Source organism: Pundamilia nyererei, unplaced genomic scaffold (genome assembly GCF_000239375.1).
Source record: "Pundamilia nyererei isolate P.nyererei 1_Seehausen unplaced genomic scaffold, PunNye1.0 scaffold00056, whole genome shotgun sequence".
Taxonomy (NCBI): domain Eukaryota; kingdom Metazoa; phylum Chordata; class Actinopteri; order Cichliformes; family Cichlidae; genus Pundamilia; species Pundamilia nyererei.
The window spans coordinates 599,202-616,859 of NW_005187457.1; the positions used below are offsets into that span (position 1 = coordinate 599,202).

Consider the following 17,658-nt stretch of genomic DNA (forward strand, 5'->3'; position numbering starts at 1 on the left):
CTTCTGAAATTCATAGCCAGTGCTCTGACACGGTGTCATCAATCTTTGAATGCTGAAAAAGCACAGTGTATCCAGAAAAACACATTATATTATATCAATTATTAGAAAATTTGTGTGCGCCTAACTTTTGTGCCGGTACGCCCATGGCAAAAAGTTAGTCTAGAGCTTTCTGTTAACTGTCAACTTTGCCTCCTTACCTTAACATTGCAATCCACACACTTCATTGTTACAACAAGAATCATTAAAGATAATCACTTCAACAAGTCCTTCAACTATTTTATTTGTGCAGTAAATGTTTATTAAATTATTCTGTATCTCCAACTCATTCCAGCTGTGGGATATGGATAATATAATTAATCACTGTGTATCAACACATGGCCATCAAACTTAGAGGCTTTGATGTGCCTCATCAACCACTTTTTCTATTGCAGCATTCTAAAAATTGGTTCTCATGATCAGTGGGATACCACAACTTCAAACAAGATTGTTAATGTCTTTAGATTTATTACTGCCCATATGTCTTACTGACAGCCTTCTGTGGGTTTAGATAAAGTTAGAGCCCTGAATAGAAGTTAGAGTGGAGTTGGAAGATAATTTTTACACTGTCACACCTCCATAAATACTAACTACAAACTCACAGAGGAAACAAAAAGCATGAAGACACCAGTTCTTTAAAATGCTTTTCGCCAAAGAATTCCCAAAAGTTCCAGAGACAGTCCCTAAGGATGACATTGCATCATTTTGCCTAAATAATCACCTTGTATGGAGCAGGGGCAATGGGTGGAATACTGGTTTATTGGATTTTATGGCTATAATAGGATTGTATTGGCTGTCTAAAATCAATTTGAACCAGAAGAAAAAAGATGGAAGCTCTTCAATAAGCTGTCCATCAGTGACTGATTAAGGACACTGAGGCTACACATGTGAAATGAAACACTGTTATTAAAGCTGACTTTCTACTCCCTCTTCAAAATAGCACATATTTAAATTGTAGTCAAGCATGTTCTGTTATAGGTTGCTAACCTTTTTTGCCTTTAGCGGTAAGTAATAGCAAAACACATCAGATATGCAGCTGTTCTAATTGCCATCACAGCAATTTAGTTACATTGGGAAATAACAACTTCAAAGAAAAGAAAGCCAAAGAGAGACACAGAAATGAAGAAATAAGTAAATAACCAATATTTTGTGACTTTTTAGTGCTTTTCTGCCCAAACATTTTAGCTAAAATATCACAATTTATTCTAGCTGCTTCTATAAACCATCAAGCTTTATGCAGCCTTAACCAAATCCAATGGCTAAAAATCATTACAAAGTGCATTCGTGGATGTTATACATTCATTTGGCATCAATTTTCATTGATCCAACAGAGTGTTGATTGATCCTCAATGACATTCATGCACAGGCATGCCTAAATGTTATATAATAGGTACTTTTGAGTCAAAGCATTAAAAGGCATTGAATAATCAGAGCCAGGTCAATATATTCACCCCTGATCTGTGACTCCTTTCCATAAGTATTGATCATTAAAACCACAGCGTGGCCGAATGTCTTTGCATGGATGACTGTGAAAAACTGAAAAAGACCATCAGACCATAGACATCAGACCATGGACGACGGAACCACAACTGGAGATGTTTGTAATTCATCTGTTGGAGCTGTTACAGCAAGGACAACACAAAAAAAGGACATGGCTTGATATGCACATACTGCAACATCGTGTAACTCTTGTGCACAAGCTAACATTTACTGTAGTCTTCCCACAGAAATTTGGCCAGGACCCAGAATCAATGTCAGACTGAATGCTGTCAACAACGTTGCATCAAAGGTGATGTGTTTAAGCTCAGTCAAAGTCTTCCACTGAGTGTTTCTCAGTTTTTAAAGTGCCATTCAAAGTAGTAAAGTCACTTTGATATTTTCTACTACTGCCACACCTTCCTTTTCTTTCCTGTATTTTCCCTCATCCACTGCGGCGTGCACCGCTTCGACAATACTTTAATCAGCTGCTCCACTGCTCAGTGAGCTCAGAGCTCCTCTGTGGCCTATATGTCCTTGTGTCACACACACAGCCTCATTCACCTAAATCACTGCACTGCCATTTTCTGACAGACACATTCTCACATCACATAGCTGAGTGGAAACATGAGCTGCCCACTGCTCTCAGGGCAGAAGGTGAAAACACACACACACACTCACACACAGTTCAGGCACATACTCTATACTTCATCTTGAACAGCCTCTGGCACAAATGACCGACTTGCAGCATATGGAGATTCCATGTTCATTTTCAGTCAGGGAGCTTGACCCAGGCCTCCTGGACCTGACAGTGAAGCCGCTGAGATTGTAATCAGTTATTCAAACACATAATATGGAAACAAGGCCCACAGAGGCAATCTGCCATTTCCTCGTGAAGTCACCTCACAGTAGACTGCACATGTTAAATGTTAAGTCAGAATATGCCTGTCATTATTTCCCCCTATGCTTCAGGGACACAGCAGTTTGCAGCTGCTGACCTCTGAGGTTCCCTCACTCATACCTGACCTGGCAGTGACTCACCGATCTCACAGCTCTCTCCAGAGAACCCCTGAGGACAGTAGCAACTGTAACCATCCCCTTCCTGCAGGCAGCTTCCACCATGGAGGCAAGGATTGGTCTGGCATGGATTACTCTCCACTGTCAGGAAAGAAAACAAGACAAGGGACAAGTTAACTGAATTTATCAGGTATATTTCAATAGATAGAGAGTATAATAAAAGTGTCTTCACAAACTATAACAGGCAATGTGCCCGCATTATGCCTCTGTCATTACCCTTACTGAGCTCATTTTTGGCTCCTCTCTGGCAGGGATAGAAGAAGAGCATAGGCAGACAGTATGTCTCAGACTCTATGACTTTCAACAAGGTGACGGATTGGCTGTTGTTGTGTCTGTCATGCCCCTATTTATCATGAATGATAGTAAAATGGGGCACACCAGAAGGACAGCATGCTAAGTTGACTGTCCCACATCTCAGGTCTTACTGATGAGACAAGGTCCTCATAAATTAGCTGATCATACTCCAGTCATCCATACTGATGCAGGAACCTATTTCTATGGCCCATTAGTGAGTTGCAGAGAAGGTAATAAACGCATTTTACGTTGGTGGGCTATAACTCTGTGCCTTTTCATGGGAAATGTTTTGGCAGATGAATGGTGGAAATTGAGATTAACTTGTAATTATTGAACTTATATTTTAGTATGGGACAGAGGGAGGAGAAAATTTGACAAGGACAGTTAGAGCACAGAATGATCATCAGGATTTTTTATTCTGTGTGCAAAGGACTGTAGGGAACTGCCTAGATTAAGTGTCTTTTTATTATCCAATCCTGATAGGATTGCAGGCCCTGACACAATCTGTCAGGGCATCTAATACACTGCATCTTCTCCATAATAACACCCAGGCTCACTTAATGATGTATGAGCATAGAGGTGCTGTGCACAACACAGAGTACACTTGGTCTAAAAGTGTGGGAACACTTGCATTGGTGGGTGCGTTACTGTCTTTATACATGTGCACATCTGGAAGCATATGTGTGTGAATATCTGGATGTTTCTCTGACCCTGACTCATTGCATGCACACGAGATATAATGTGGCCGCGTGTTCAATTTTCTGTGAAACATGGTGATAAACTCCTGCTGTTGCAGAGGGGCTGCTGTTGATACAGCAGGCAGGGGCAATGATGGAAATGCTGGCTTTGAAAATACATAAAAGTGATTCGCCGAATGAGAAAAACCATTAGAGACAGGCTCATTTCTTAATTCAGCAGTGGGGAGGAAAAAGCAACACTGTACGTGATTTGAAAACATACATTGCTTAAAGGTTAATGACGTGCTGATGGAAATGGGGAAATCTCTAAGTACTAGTAGTGTATGACAAAGTGAAAACACACTTAGGATATGGTCAATTTGAAGGCTTGGTTGGGTTTGAAAATGTCGGGTAAAGAAAAAATTGCGGAAATGAAGGAAAGAGGTGAAGGACAGACACCTTCTGAGTTGTTATCTGTCTATCAATTCATCCACCATGGCTAAAGGTAAATTGGTAATGTGGAAATGGTGGTTAGCCGCCATAAATACCAGTGCACATGTAACACACATGCATTTAGCTTCAAAGCGAGTGACTTGAAAGTCAATAATGTTTCATACTTCAAATAAAAAAAAAATAAAAAAGGAGAAATGCATAGAATTCTTTTTAATGGAAAATTAGGGATAAATAATCAGTGATGAATAGTAGTGACGATAATGTTTTTTATTTCAGCTCGGCACAGATCCTATTGAACTTTATTCTCTTGACCTCTCTTGAATAGAGAGAAATCATAGTGCCTCAAAGCTAATATTAACTTAACCCAATTCCAATTAAGTTAGGATGTTTTGTAAAATTTAAACAGAATGCAATGATTTGCAAATCTTAGAAATCCACATTTAATTAAAAAAAATGTAATTCATTGTAAAATGTACTTTTTTACATTTTACATTGTATAATATAAATAAAACCATTAACTGGAATTGGGGGCGAAGCAAATGTCCTTCGCAATGTTGTTGTGCAGTGTTTGAAGGTATCAGTATCAGCGAGATACCCTTATGGTATGCACTTCAAATATAAAAGAGCTAATAATTGTCCAATTCCCCATAAAAAGTATCGTCTGCTCGTATTAAAACCAAATGTATATGCTAAGGTAGAGATCAACCTGGCTGAAGCAAGACTTTAAGTATACAACTTTATATTAGAGCACCAACAATTTACTGGTTGGCCCATATTGGCTATATGTTGTTAGTAAATGCCTTTCAGTATCAGCATCTATAATTGCTGATAAAGCAAAAATTTAAAAAGTAAAGAAGAGACAAGACACATCCTTAAACTATTGTTAGTGCTGATGTTCCATAGTTTGAAGGTAGAGACTTTCTGCAGTTTCCCTGTTGGTAACACAGTTTGGAACGCCTCAAAAAACAAAGACTAGCTGATCCCAGCAGAGATTGGCCGAGTATTAATGGAAAAATAAATATGCAAGACAAATGTTAGGGAAATCTGTTTATGTTTCATATGTTTGAAAGAAAAAAAGACAGTCTAATATGTTGGAGTTTTAAATATCTATATGGCTTCTTCGACAAACCTCTACATGTTATCTTTTAAATGTTTACATTTAAGTTGCAATGAAATAAACCAATGGTCTCTTTCCCACTTAAATAAACTGCTTGAGTCACACTTACTCAAACTTTACCACATACTGCCAAAAATAGGTCTACCATTTGATTATCTCTGTCAGTTTTTGGGCATTCAATCAGTTACACAAATGTCTCAAGTCTTGACTGGTGCAGTAGAAAAGGTAGCGATGCACACAAAGTAACTGGCAGCTGAGGACCAGGTTATCAGTGAAAAAGGCTTCAGAACCCAAAAGGCAAACTCCTTATGACTATACCCCCATTCAGTCAAACCACAGAGAGTATCACTATAGCTTTGGCTTGTGGTGCTGTTGGAATTAATGTCGCACAAGGCTCTTCTTTGCAATCGTGAAAAATTAGAGTGACAGATCTTCAAAAGTAATCCATAAGCCCTTTAAGATATCAGTGAATGGCATTGCCAGCTGATAGGAAAAATTAGAGCAAAGCTTGTGTGTGGCAGCTGTGTTTATTCATGTATGGGAATGTATGCATTTATGCCATAAAAACCTCATAAATGAATTCCTATTGGTTCAATTTTTGCCACAAAAGAAATGATTTCTTGCTATAATTAAAGTAGTTCTAGCAAAATTGCCTTAATAATGAGTTTAAAAGGACTTTTCCTCTACCAGCAGTGATAAATGGTGGCAGTGCAGTCTATGGTAATACACAGACAAGGAGCTGAGCTGTAGCAGAATAGAACATTGATCCAATCTGCAGACAATTAGTAACGACTTATTACACACAAATGAGACCGTGTTCTTCACCATCTGTCCACAAACAATAGCCTGCAGACTTGGTGCTGAAATCATAGGTATGGATTGTGTGAGTACAGGAAAGTTTCAGTACACATCAAGGTTCTGCTTGAATGTTTAAGAAGACACAAAGCCAGCCCATTGCATCTAGTACACTATTAAAAAAAAACATCTTAAAAAAACGGTAATATTCTGGCAGCTGGGGCGCCAAAATACTACCGTAAAATAACAGAAAATAACTTCCTCATGAAAATACAGTTATTTTCAGTAATGAAAATACAGTTTGTTACGCTAATCTCACATGGGATTCTGCCTTTTCCAAGTGCTTTTAGACATCAAATTAGGAACATTTTAACGTGATCAAACAATGAAATTACCTATAAACAAGGTCAATGAATGTGGCAATATGAATCATAATACGTAAATGTACAGAAATATACAGTTAACAGTTGGTTTAAATAATAATGGATTGCATGCCCTGGGAGAGACTGACAGAGGCGAGGTTGCCATATCGCACCATCGGCCCCTCTGGCCATCACCAGTAGGCGAAGAGTCTTGACCACAGACACAATACCGAGAGCGTCCGAGCCGGGGCTCGAACCGGCAACCCTCTGATCACAAGGCAAACTGCCAACTCTTGAGCCGCAATTGCCCTAAATAGCAATGATAATAATACTTATGTGATGTAACACAAGGTTATAGGAATCATGTTATATACTTTTCCACACACTCATCCCCCCCTCCCTTTCCAAACGCCTTCCACGCTTATTCCCCTCTGATGCTGACGGTGGATCAAGGAGACCAGCGTACAGGCTGCAGGCCCGGATGTACTGTCTAAATCGGCTGTCTCTCACCCTTTACCCACCCCTGCTTGCTTGTCATGTGTTTCTTTGGTGTATTAAAAGTTTTTTCATGTGCTATGTGCAGAGGTGTTTTTTTCTGTTCTCAAACTGATCACCCTGTTGGAGCTCAGTCTGGGGGGAGTTCTTTTTTTCTCCTTATCTTTCCTCATGTGGTGCATTTTCCATTGTTATACCTCTCTGACCTGTCTTCCCCATGTGATGTTTTGTGTAATGTATGTATGGTCGGAGGGTAAGATGGCGCCGCCATTGCGTGCAATAGGTCGGCAGCCTTATGAAATTTCCCCTTGTGGGACTAATAAAGGTATATCAAATCAAATCAAATACATAGCATTACATTTGAATTCAACAGTTCAATCTTTCAAATAACGGACAGATATTTGTGAAATTTCCCCTTGTGGGACTAATAAAGGTATATCAATATATCAATAAAATTATGTTTTATTGCATTACAGTGATTTAACGTTAATTTACATTTGAAATGTGAAATCACAGTCTATTTACCTAACTTTAATGATATTCTAGAAGAACAGAACAAAACTGTAAAATGCAGTAAAATACTTTTATATTAGGATTTTTTCCTACAGTGCAGCCATACCCGCGACCTTGTGGTTATTAGTTCACATTCATTGGCCGATGCTTAGCGTCATGTTATTATGTGTCCCAACATCCAATGGCATGTCACATTGTTTTCATGGCCACACCCTCACCCCAGGTGCAGAGGCCTATTTCTGTTCAGGAATGTTGTGAATACTTTAAGATTTATATTAATTGCAATTCCTACCTCTACATTTATTTTTAAAAATATATAATTAGCACAGCGTGGCCGTGCAATGTTTTATATGGTTTTTATTTTTATTTTTATTCCTATTAATTATATTTTCACTTGTTACCTCTGAATGATTGAATCAGACCTAGATGACATGAAATTTTCAGCAAAATTATAATTCAAATACTCTTTAAATTATTGATTATTCTCATTAATTTTTGATCATTTTATATATTTTTCCATAGTATTACATTTGAATTTAACAGATCATTCTCTCACATAACAGACAAGTATTTGTGAAATTATGATACATTTCTGAATGTATTTTTACAATCTAAATATGCATATGTACAAAAAATATATTTAAAAAAGAAGTAAATTGTGTTTTACTATATTTACAGTAATGATATGTTATTTTACCTTTGACATGTAAAATCACAGTCTACTTATGTAAATTTAATAATATTCTAGAAAGACAGTACAAAAATATACTGTAAAATATACAGTAAGATACTTTGACATTACTATTTTTTGGAACAGTGTACTTGTGGGCATGTCTGTACACGTATATTAACTGCGGTTATTATATAATTGGAAAACAGTTTTTAAAAAGTATGAGAGGGAGGAGATAAAGCCCCTGGTCCGTGACACAGATGGGAGGAGAAGATAGAAATTCACATTTATTAAAGAGAAGCACAAGTATGAGAAAATGCCAACTAGAGAGGGACAGAAAGCCACAGAGAGAACTGTCATACATTTCTTCCTCTCTTAATGCTGCTAGCTTATGATTAATTACACACTGGTCTTTAAATAGGTCGCTCCTTCTATCCTTTCTGTGTGTCTTTCTCCTTCTGTGCCGAAGACCGAAGAAGAAAGATAGGAGGCTAGAGTACGAAAAAAGACAAGGGGAAAGATAGAGAAACTTGTCCCTGACATAGACACACGGAAATAGGCAGATATAGCAAAAGAGAGACATTTTCAGCCTTGCAGGTTTTCAACTTCCAGGGCTAAGGTCTGCGGTGTGACACAAATTCATACTCACAAAACAGATAATGTAAAGTCTTCATCCCTGACAATGAGCAGATATTGCAACATCTCTTCATTCCTCTGCAGAGTTTTATGAAATATGTTCTGCTGGGTGACATTTTACTGCTCCATTGGGTCATCTTTAGTTTTTTCTAAGCCTCTCAAGAGAGAGATTATCTTAGCGTTGTGGCATATTTGGGAAGCTACTCCTCGATGTGTGCTCGTACACACACAGGATTTAGAATGGACCATAAAAGAGGATTGCACTTGGGGAAATGTCTCAAGTCCTATGAAGTCTGAGGCTGAGTGGTTAGCAAATTCATCTGAATGGAAGCCTGCTGAAAAGGTTGTGCTGACAGAAACACTGAAGTCTGCATGAATAAATGTGTGACACGCACACCCACATGTGGCAAAACTGCACACATATGCACTTACATTTGCTGTATATACACCTGCTTATCACCCACCATTTAGCTGTGCTTGGACTCAGTGAACCTTGTAATAGCTTTGCTGAGACACAGATCATACCTCAGCCTGTTCAAGTGTTCCCCCTCTCTGAGCGTGATAAGCCATCACCTAGGCCCAAGAAAGAGCTGGCCCATAAAACTTTAATGCTACAATACATTCCGAAAAGGTACCGAAGCACACAGAAATGTTAGAGCCAGATGAATGCCAGGGCTAAACTGCAAAGTATGGGCTTCACTAGAGTTGTTGTCATCACTGTGGCAGCTCATCTGTGTGTGCAGTGTGAAATATTTATATAGTCACTTGTTCAATGGCCACCGTGAACATCTATTTTATCACAAGTTCATTTTTTGTATATGAAAGTGGCAACATCTGTGCTGTATAACTCCAAGAATTCCCCACACTTGGGGAGTCTAGAATTTAAAATAGAGTAAAATACGCAAAAAACTAGAAATGTTGAAACAATGCTGCGGACACGCAAGAAGAAGAGGGCAAAACGTGACTTCCTGGGGATGTTTCAGAAACGATGTGCACGTTTTTAATTTTTAGGTGCAGACTTGCTGAACTTCATAGTCACACCTTTTATGGTATACAGACACACAGGAAATGAGAAAGCAATGAAAGCCCATTTAACTTTTAGGGATCTCACACCTAAGTTCTAATCATTCTTATCTTCTCCTTAATACTTCTAGTGTTTGCACAGCTCAGCAATGAGTACTAGGCCAGATTGTATAAAACTAGAAGTGCTCTTTAAGATAATTAGGTGCGGCATGACTTTCCATGATGAAAAATACACCCATTGTAAAAAGTTGGCTCTACTGTATGCTCTGCCAAAGTCTACGGTTCAGTCAATAATCCGTATGACCTATATGACTTCAAATTTCCATCTCGCCTCTGACAGGAATGACATAGAGACTCACATGTCTGAACATTAGCCATGTATCAGTGTCCCCTGGGCAGGAAAGTCACTCAGTGCAGATCAGCCACAATTACTGCCACTGCAAGCTGAATACACACTGGGGAAATATAAAACCGCTTTGTGTTGAAATATAGATAACACGTCTCTCTAGCACAGAGATGCAGACCCCAATGCAATCTTAGATTACTTCAAAGTGATTGATTTACAGAGGTGAGCTACACAAAGGTGGAAAGGGAAGGTAAGAAAGTGGAAAAGGGCAGAAGAAGAGATAGAGTGAGACAGAGGTTAAGTTTACTTGTGGATAGGGCAGCTCTCGCCTCTTACTGATGTCGGTGCCCCAACCGTCAATTTAATGCACCCAAGAGCTGTCGGTCTGCAGTCTGGAGCATTAAACTAAACTTCTCAGGCCTACAAGTTAAGGGATCATGTACACAACAGCCAGTCTCAACTCCCTGGGAAAAAGCTGCTTCCTGCTCTCCCTTTACCAATCTAAAGCAGTGGTACACAAGATACGTGTGAAGACTGGTAGCCTTTTAGAAGAAAATTAAATATGGTTTAACTGAATGCAATTCATTCCATCCATCCATCCTCTTGTATTTATCCAGTTAAGGGCCATTAGGGAGCTGGAGGCTATCACAACTGTGGTTTTCAGGTTTTAAAAATTATCTTTGTACTTCCTCTTTCTTGGTGAAATGCTATATAATTGCAATATTTTCACTTCCTATTGGTTACTCTATTAAAACAAGTGGGGATTTAAAAATATAATCTCATGGTTTTAACGAAAAGTCAGTTGCATCTGTGCTACAAACTGAACAATGTAAATTTTGCACTTTACTCTTGCCAGCTACCAAGCTATTGCATACAACTATTTTCAAAACATCCCCTGGTAGACCTGTTCTGATCCTATGTACTTGTGTGATTTTACCACTGACCCCAAGGTCAAATACCAATTTTGTTTTCAAATGGCCTGACTTTTGAGTGGAGGATCATTGGTGGTAAAAAAATGCTGGATCTCCAGCTATGACTCAGAAACCAAACAGCAGTTTTTGCTTCTAAATTCTACTTTTTTCAAAACTTAAAGTGATGTGTCAAGTCAAGGGCTGGGACCAGGACCATTCTTCGCTATTTTTTCAACTTTCCAGATGTTGTGCGCCTCCAATTTGTCCCTCGGTGAGATGATCAAAACTGACTTCTTGTGTAACATCCTGTGGCCTTTGATGGGGAATATTCAGCAGAAAACACCTGACCTGCTGCATATACCATCATTTTTTGATCATACCAACAACTTCTGCTTAGTGTCTACCTGGGAGGCAAATGCCCCAGTGCATCCCACACGGAGAGGCGAAGGTAATAAACAGAAGACATTTCAGTGTACAGAACAGATTCAGTGTAATACACCATAAATGGTGCAAGGCAATATAGCAGGACTGCCAGTGGCAAACCTAACAACAGAAGCTGCTTAGTAAGCTGCTTGAACATACACAAAAAAAATGACCTTGAAGGGACAATCAGCTAAATGTTAATTATGGATAGTTGCATATGCAACTATGGACGTGCAATTTTCAGCTACTGAAGGGTTTGTTTTGTAACACCAGGCAACGTCTAGTGTTGTTGTCCATATGACCTCCAGGTACGGGCCAAAATGTGGTTGTTGTGGACGTTTTTTCAATGGCAAACTTCGACTCATTATAGAGATTGTTTTTATACTGCTTCTGAAGGCTCTGTAGTCCCATGTGTCCAAAGAGTGGAGGGCATGTTTCCTGTACACAAAAAGTTGTGTGTGAAGGAATGCAGTGATTGATAGGTTTGTAGCTTGAATCTATTCGCTGCTCTAAGCATATATAAGTAGATATTTCTAAGCATAAATGACAATCAACAATACAAAACCTAACAGTGATCAGCGGACATCTCCAAGATTTTGTGGGCTCTTAAGCTAAAACAAAAGTGAGCAGCTGCATGGTGGATTTCGACCAGATATGTCCCCAGCTTCTCAAAGACAGTTTGCAAAATGTGCACATCGACAAAGACTGTCGAGCAGATAGTCCAGTTCATACATACACTTGTACAAACTCCATCGCAACTTCTCTGTCCTGCTGCCGATCACAACAACATTGACTTCCTCTTTCAAAGCTCTTCACAATAAAACAGGGTACTCATAAAAAATAATCATATATAGTGCAAAAGCTCTTTTAAACTTAGTAAACACATTGTACTCCTTCTAAAAGGAATTTCAAAAAGTTTTTCTAAATACTAAATACTACTATAATTTTACATTTTAACATGGATCTCAATGTTTTTAATCTTTCAACACATTTTAATAAAGTTTTAGCCTGGTTACAAACAATTAAGTTGATTTATTCAACAAATAAATAAACCAATTAAGGAAAAACAAGAAAATGTAAAATAAGCACAAAAAATACATGTGCTGAATAAATAAATTGGCCAACACGTAATAAATTGTTTTTGTTTAAAAATAATCTGTTCTTTTGTGTTATTTTTCAAACAATAATGTTGATATTTATAAATAACAAAATCCAATAAAAAAATGATCTGTACATCTATCCAACAGCCAATGTTTAGTGGGAAGGTAAGAAAATAACGTTATCTTAGCTAAAGTTACATATTTCATTAGAATGAATTGATAGAGTTAGATTGTCTTGATGCATGCTCAATCATCCAGGTAAGTAAATCCCAAAAGGTTGAATCTGTTCATCTGGAGAAAGCGTTTTGGGATAGGGTTGGCTTATTTGAAATATCATCTTACCAACATCAAGATATCGTGTTTCGAGTTAAAATAATATTCACTGACGGACGTTATCATCTTACCCCTGTTTCCCTGAACGATACCATGAGGTTTTATATTAAAAAGTTTTACCCACACTAGACTTTTGCGGCAATGGTAGTAAGACAACAACTTCTACAACCTCATCCTCCTTCACAACGCTGTCAAATTACCTTTTTTATTATCAGTTTTATTGAGAAACCCCTAGGGGTGGAAATGACACAGTCTGCATTTAACTGGAAGACCAAGGGATAGCAATCAGGCAAATTCTGCAAAAAAAAAAAAAGTCTAGGAGCAGCTGCCTCAGAAGTGTGTTCTCTATGATTTAATGTCATTATTGAACGGCTTGTAAATGTACATCTAAATCTGTTTTTTGTCTCTCAAAAGTCAAAGGTTTCAATTGTCAGTGTTAATCTATAAAACACCGGAAAGTTCTCTGTGCAAAGTCACATTGTCAATGTAGTGATAAAACTGATTAGGGTAGGTGACTGTAAAGGCCAAAAAACTACAAACAGTGTGAAGTCATTTGTAATTCTATCGATCAGTCTCCTGACTTCTGATCTCGCAGGAGCTGATTGGATGATCAGAACACCTGATGCACTTCAAAAGCTGCAGACAGAAGCCGGCACCCTTTGGGAATGTGTTCACATCTTAGAGGCAAGGTTGTTCATGGAGCAGGTGTAGTGATGTGATTACTGCACTGAGTCTGACAAAATAGGATTTATGAGCACTGCAGGGGAGGGAGAAGCTTTTTCTGTCCATCTGACCACATATGATGTCCTTTGTCTAGTTGCCGTTACACACCTGTGTGTGTCTGTGAGAGAGAGAGTGTGTCCAGAGGTGAAAAGGGGTGAAAGCAACACTGGATCTAAACTGTAGTTCTAGATGTCAAACACACTGCTCAGCCATTCCACAAGTAACCATTAACAGTGCTCCATTAATTATTAATAAGAATGCTTAAAGTTGCAATCAACACTGGATTACTCAAATGACTCCTACTACCTTGCCAATATATTAAACTATTCCAAAGTATTATTTATTTAAATTGTACGGGGATCAATTTCAGTCATATTTCAATGGGGTAAGTTAACCCTGCTGGTGTATGTGACACAAAACAGACAGAGCTGTGGAGACGCATAAAGGAAAAAAGCCCAAATAAGATGTATTACCAAATAAAAAATTAAAATGAAAAACAAGACCATATATATACACGAGTCAAAAGGTTGGACACACCTTCTCATTTAATGGTTTTTAAAGCCACGCTTTGCTTTGATTACTGCTTTGCACACTCTTGGCATTCTCTCGATGTGCTTCATGAGGACGAGTTCCCACAGATGCTGAGCACTGAGGGCTCTTTTGCCTTCCCCCTGTGGTCCATCTCATCCTAAACCATCTCGACTGAGTTTAGGTCTGCTGACTGTGGAGGACAGGCCATCAGGGACAGCACTCCATGGCTCATTTACTTGGTCAAACAGCCTTTGCACAACCTGGAGGTGTGTTTGGGATCATTGTCTTGTTGAAAAATTAATGATGGTCCAACTAAATAAATAAAACTAGGATGTCACTGCAGGATGCTGTGGCCGTCACTTTTGAATAGATCCCCATCAGTGTCACCAGCAAAGCACCCCCACACCATCACGTCTCCTCCTCCACGCTTCGCAGTGGGAACCATGCATGTAGAGACCATCCTTTTCTGCGTCACACAAAGACACAGCAGGTGGAACCAAAGATCTCAAATCTGAACTCATCAGACCAAAGCACAGATTTCCACTGCTCTAATGTCCACTCCTTGTGTTTCTTGGCCCAAAATCTCTTATGCTTGTTGCTTTTCCTTAGTCATAGTTTCTTAGCAGCTATTTGACCATAAAGGCCTGATTCGCGCAGTCTCCTCTGAACATTTGATGAAGAGATGTGTCTTCTACTGGAACTCGTAGCATTTATCTGGGCTCTAATCTGAGATGCTGTTAACTTGCAATTTCTGAGACTGGTGACTCGGATGAATTTATCCTCAGCACCAGAGGTGACTCTTGGTCTTCCTTTCCTGGGGCAGTCCTCATGTGAACCAGTTTCATCGTAGCACTTGATGGTTTTTGTGACTGGGCACACATTCAAAGTTTTAGTAATTTTCTCCACTGACTGACCTTCAGTTCAGCAATGATGGACTGCTGTTTCTCTTTACTTAGCTGATTGGTTCTTACCACAATATGAATTCTAACAGTTGTCAAATAGGGCTCTCAACTGTGTACCAAACTGACTTCTGCACAACACAACTGATTGTCCCCACACCATTAAGAGTTCAAGAAATTCCACAAATGAACCCTGACAGGGCCCACCTGTGTAGTAAAAACTATTTCAGGTGATTACATCATGAAGCTCATTGAGAAAAGGCCAAGAGTTTGCAGCGCTGTCAATAAACCAGCAAAGGGTGGCTACTCTCAGGAATCTAAGATATAAAGCATATCTTAGATTGCTTTATATCTACACAATCTACACAATTTTTCTTTGTGTAGATCCCGAGAGTCCATTGCAATTTTATTTTCAAAATATAACACAAAAACAAACCCAAAACAAAAAGAGAAGCAAACAGGCTCAGATGCGTTACAGAAAAAACAATTAATTCAAACAAACTTGCACTTCACAATACAAGAAAAAAAATATATATACAAAAAGCTGAAGCTGATGAAAGTTTACAAATCTAGTTTAGCCCAATCTGGCTTTTGGTCCATTGCAAATTTAAATAAAACTTCCCACTTTCAACTTCATCTCTTTTTAACTATATTTAATTTTTTTTTCTCCAAGCAAACACATACACACACACACACAAGCGCGCACACACAACAACACAAAATATGAAAAAGCATGACACTTGCGATTAGCTACAGCACCAGCAGCCTGAGACAGCAGAAAGCAGCCGATGCACTCTTAGTGAGCACCTTGTGGGCCGAGCGTCACACCGAATCAGCCTGGATAGGACCGGAGAGGAGTAACATACCAGGGATTCAACACAACCCAATTCCACAGCCCTGTAAAGCGAGACTGACGAACAAATTGAGGGTCCATTGTTACAAGAGCAGCACTTGTAGCGTCTCCGATCGTGCTAAATAAATTGCATTATCTGGACTGTCAGAGTGGCAGCAAAATAATCCATCCTGGCTTATCATCACAAACACATTCGATCCACTTTGGGTTTCTTCCCCCTTCTCTTCAATTTGTCTTTGCTTTCATTTTCAGAGCTTTGTGAAATAGAATATTGAATCAACCACATCCTCCCATTTTTAACTGTCTAATAACATTTTATATACCCACAGAACTAAAAAGGGGCTTAAACACTGCCAATGATTATGAATTATTTATATTTTGACTTAAAGAATTTGCAGCGTTACACATGAAGTGATTGAACAATTCCATCAAGATGCACGGTCAATGAAAAATATGCTGTCAAATTAAGTGTGCAACGAGTGCAGTACGCTGTTTCATATTTTCAGTATTCAGTAAGCTGCACTGCAAAATGTGCCACATGAAGTGCAAGGAACATGATGGTATGCTTTGACCTTGAAATCCACAGTCCTCCTCTGATATTTTTATGCCCTTGTAGCACATGTGGTGCAAAAGATTTACAAAGGAGTTCCATGCAAATCAGAAGCAAGAGGTTGGAAAATGGTTGAATTTTGTGAGTTTCGGCATTTTCAGAATAATAAGGAGGTTTTAGCAAGAAAAAATGCTTTTGATGATTTGTTAAACATTGTTTCAAATAAGCTGTAAAACCAATTATCATTTATATTTCTGTTATATGTCATCTAATGCTGTTTGTACATGTTGACCACAGTGCTGGCATACATTGAGGATGTGCTGTCTGGCAAGGTGACAGCAGACAACAGCGTGGGCCGTTTCCTGATGGATCTGGTAAACAAAGTACCCACTATCTCACCTGAGGACTTTGAGAACATGCTCAATTCCAACATCAATGACCTGTTAATGGTGACCTACCTGTCCAACCTCACCCAAGCACAGACTGTTCTCAATAAGAAGCTGGTGCTGCTCTGAGAGGGTTTCTTTGAAGTCATTCATATTTAATTTTTGTACCTGTGTTGGACTGTGTTGGATATAACTCTTGGTGGGTGTATAGATCAGAAACATTTCACACCTAAAAGACACTGCATTTCTAACTGTGATTGTTAGAAATCATGGAACTAAGCACTAGGTGCACATCACTGAGACACACTAGAATTTGAAATGAAATTTTAAAAGGAACAACCTCCCTTGGAAACACAGTGTGATGGTGTACATTTGTGTCTAGTTAAACTGAATCAAAAACAAAAATACTTTCTTGCTTGGTGAAGCTTATTTCCACACTTGAAAATGACGAGCCATTTCCTCACTGCGATTGACACATATGCTTAAAAGAGATGAGGCTAATGCTGAGACTGGCTGAGAAGGCAATGATTAATCTCCAAAATACTTCAGTTTCTATTCTACTTTTTCCAAATCTTTTCTGCAAAAATCTACAAATATGCCAAGCATGCTTGGAAACACCCTCACTGACTTTCGACACACGACATTTTTTTTTTGCTTTAAATGAAAAGGAAAGGCGACACGAGCAGTTCTATTTCTATTCCTTTAGAGGACATTACACTTTTATTCGTTTCAGGGTTCTAAACCCTAAGGATAACTACTTCTTGCCTAACCTTATATTGAATGAGTTAAACTTTAGGGACTTGTTTTTTGTCCCTGAAATCTAGTCAGGTCTCCACAATGCAACTATCTAAATGGATTTAGGTCAGAAAATTGGTAATAGAAGGGAACGCACACACACACACACACACACACACACACACACACACACACACACACACACACACACACACACACACACACACACACACACACACACACA

General features: G+C 38.8%; 1 protein-coding gene across 2 annotated transcripts in view; it reads right to left on the bottom strand.

The window, feature by feature from the left end:
- Nucleotides 1–17,658, bottom strand: part of ncanb (neurocan b) — a 172,654-nt gene that overhangs the window by 74,960 nt on the left and 80,036 nt on the right. For both annotated transcript variants that reach the window (XM_005733989.1, XM_005733990.1), the window contains exon 10: nucleotides 2,554–2,670. In XM_005733989.1, coding sequence (XP_005734046.1) covers nucleotides 2,554–2,670 — 117 coding nt within the window. The remainder of the gene's footprint in view (nucleotides 1–2,553; nucleotides 2,671–17,658) is intronic.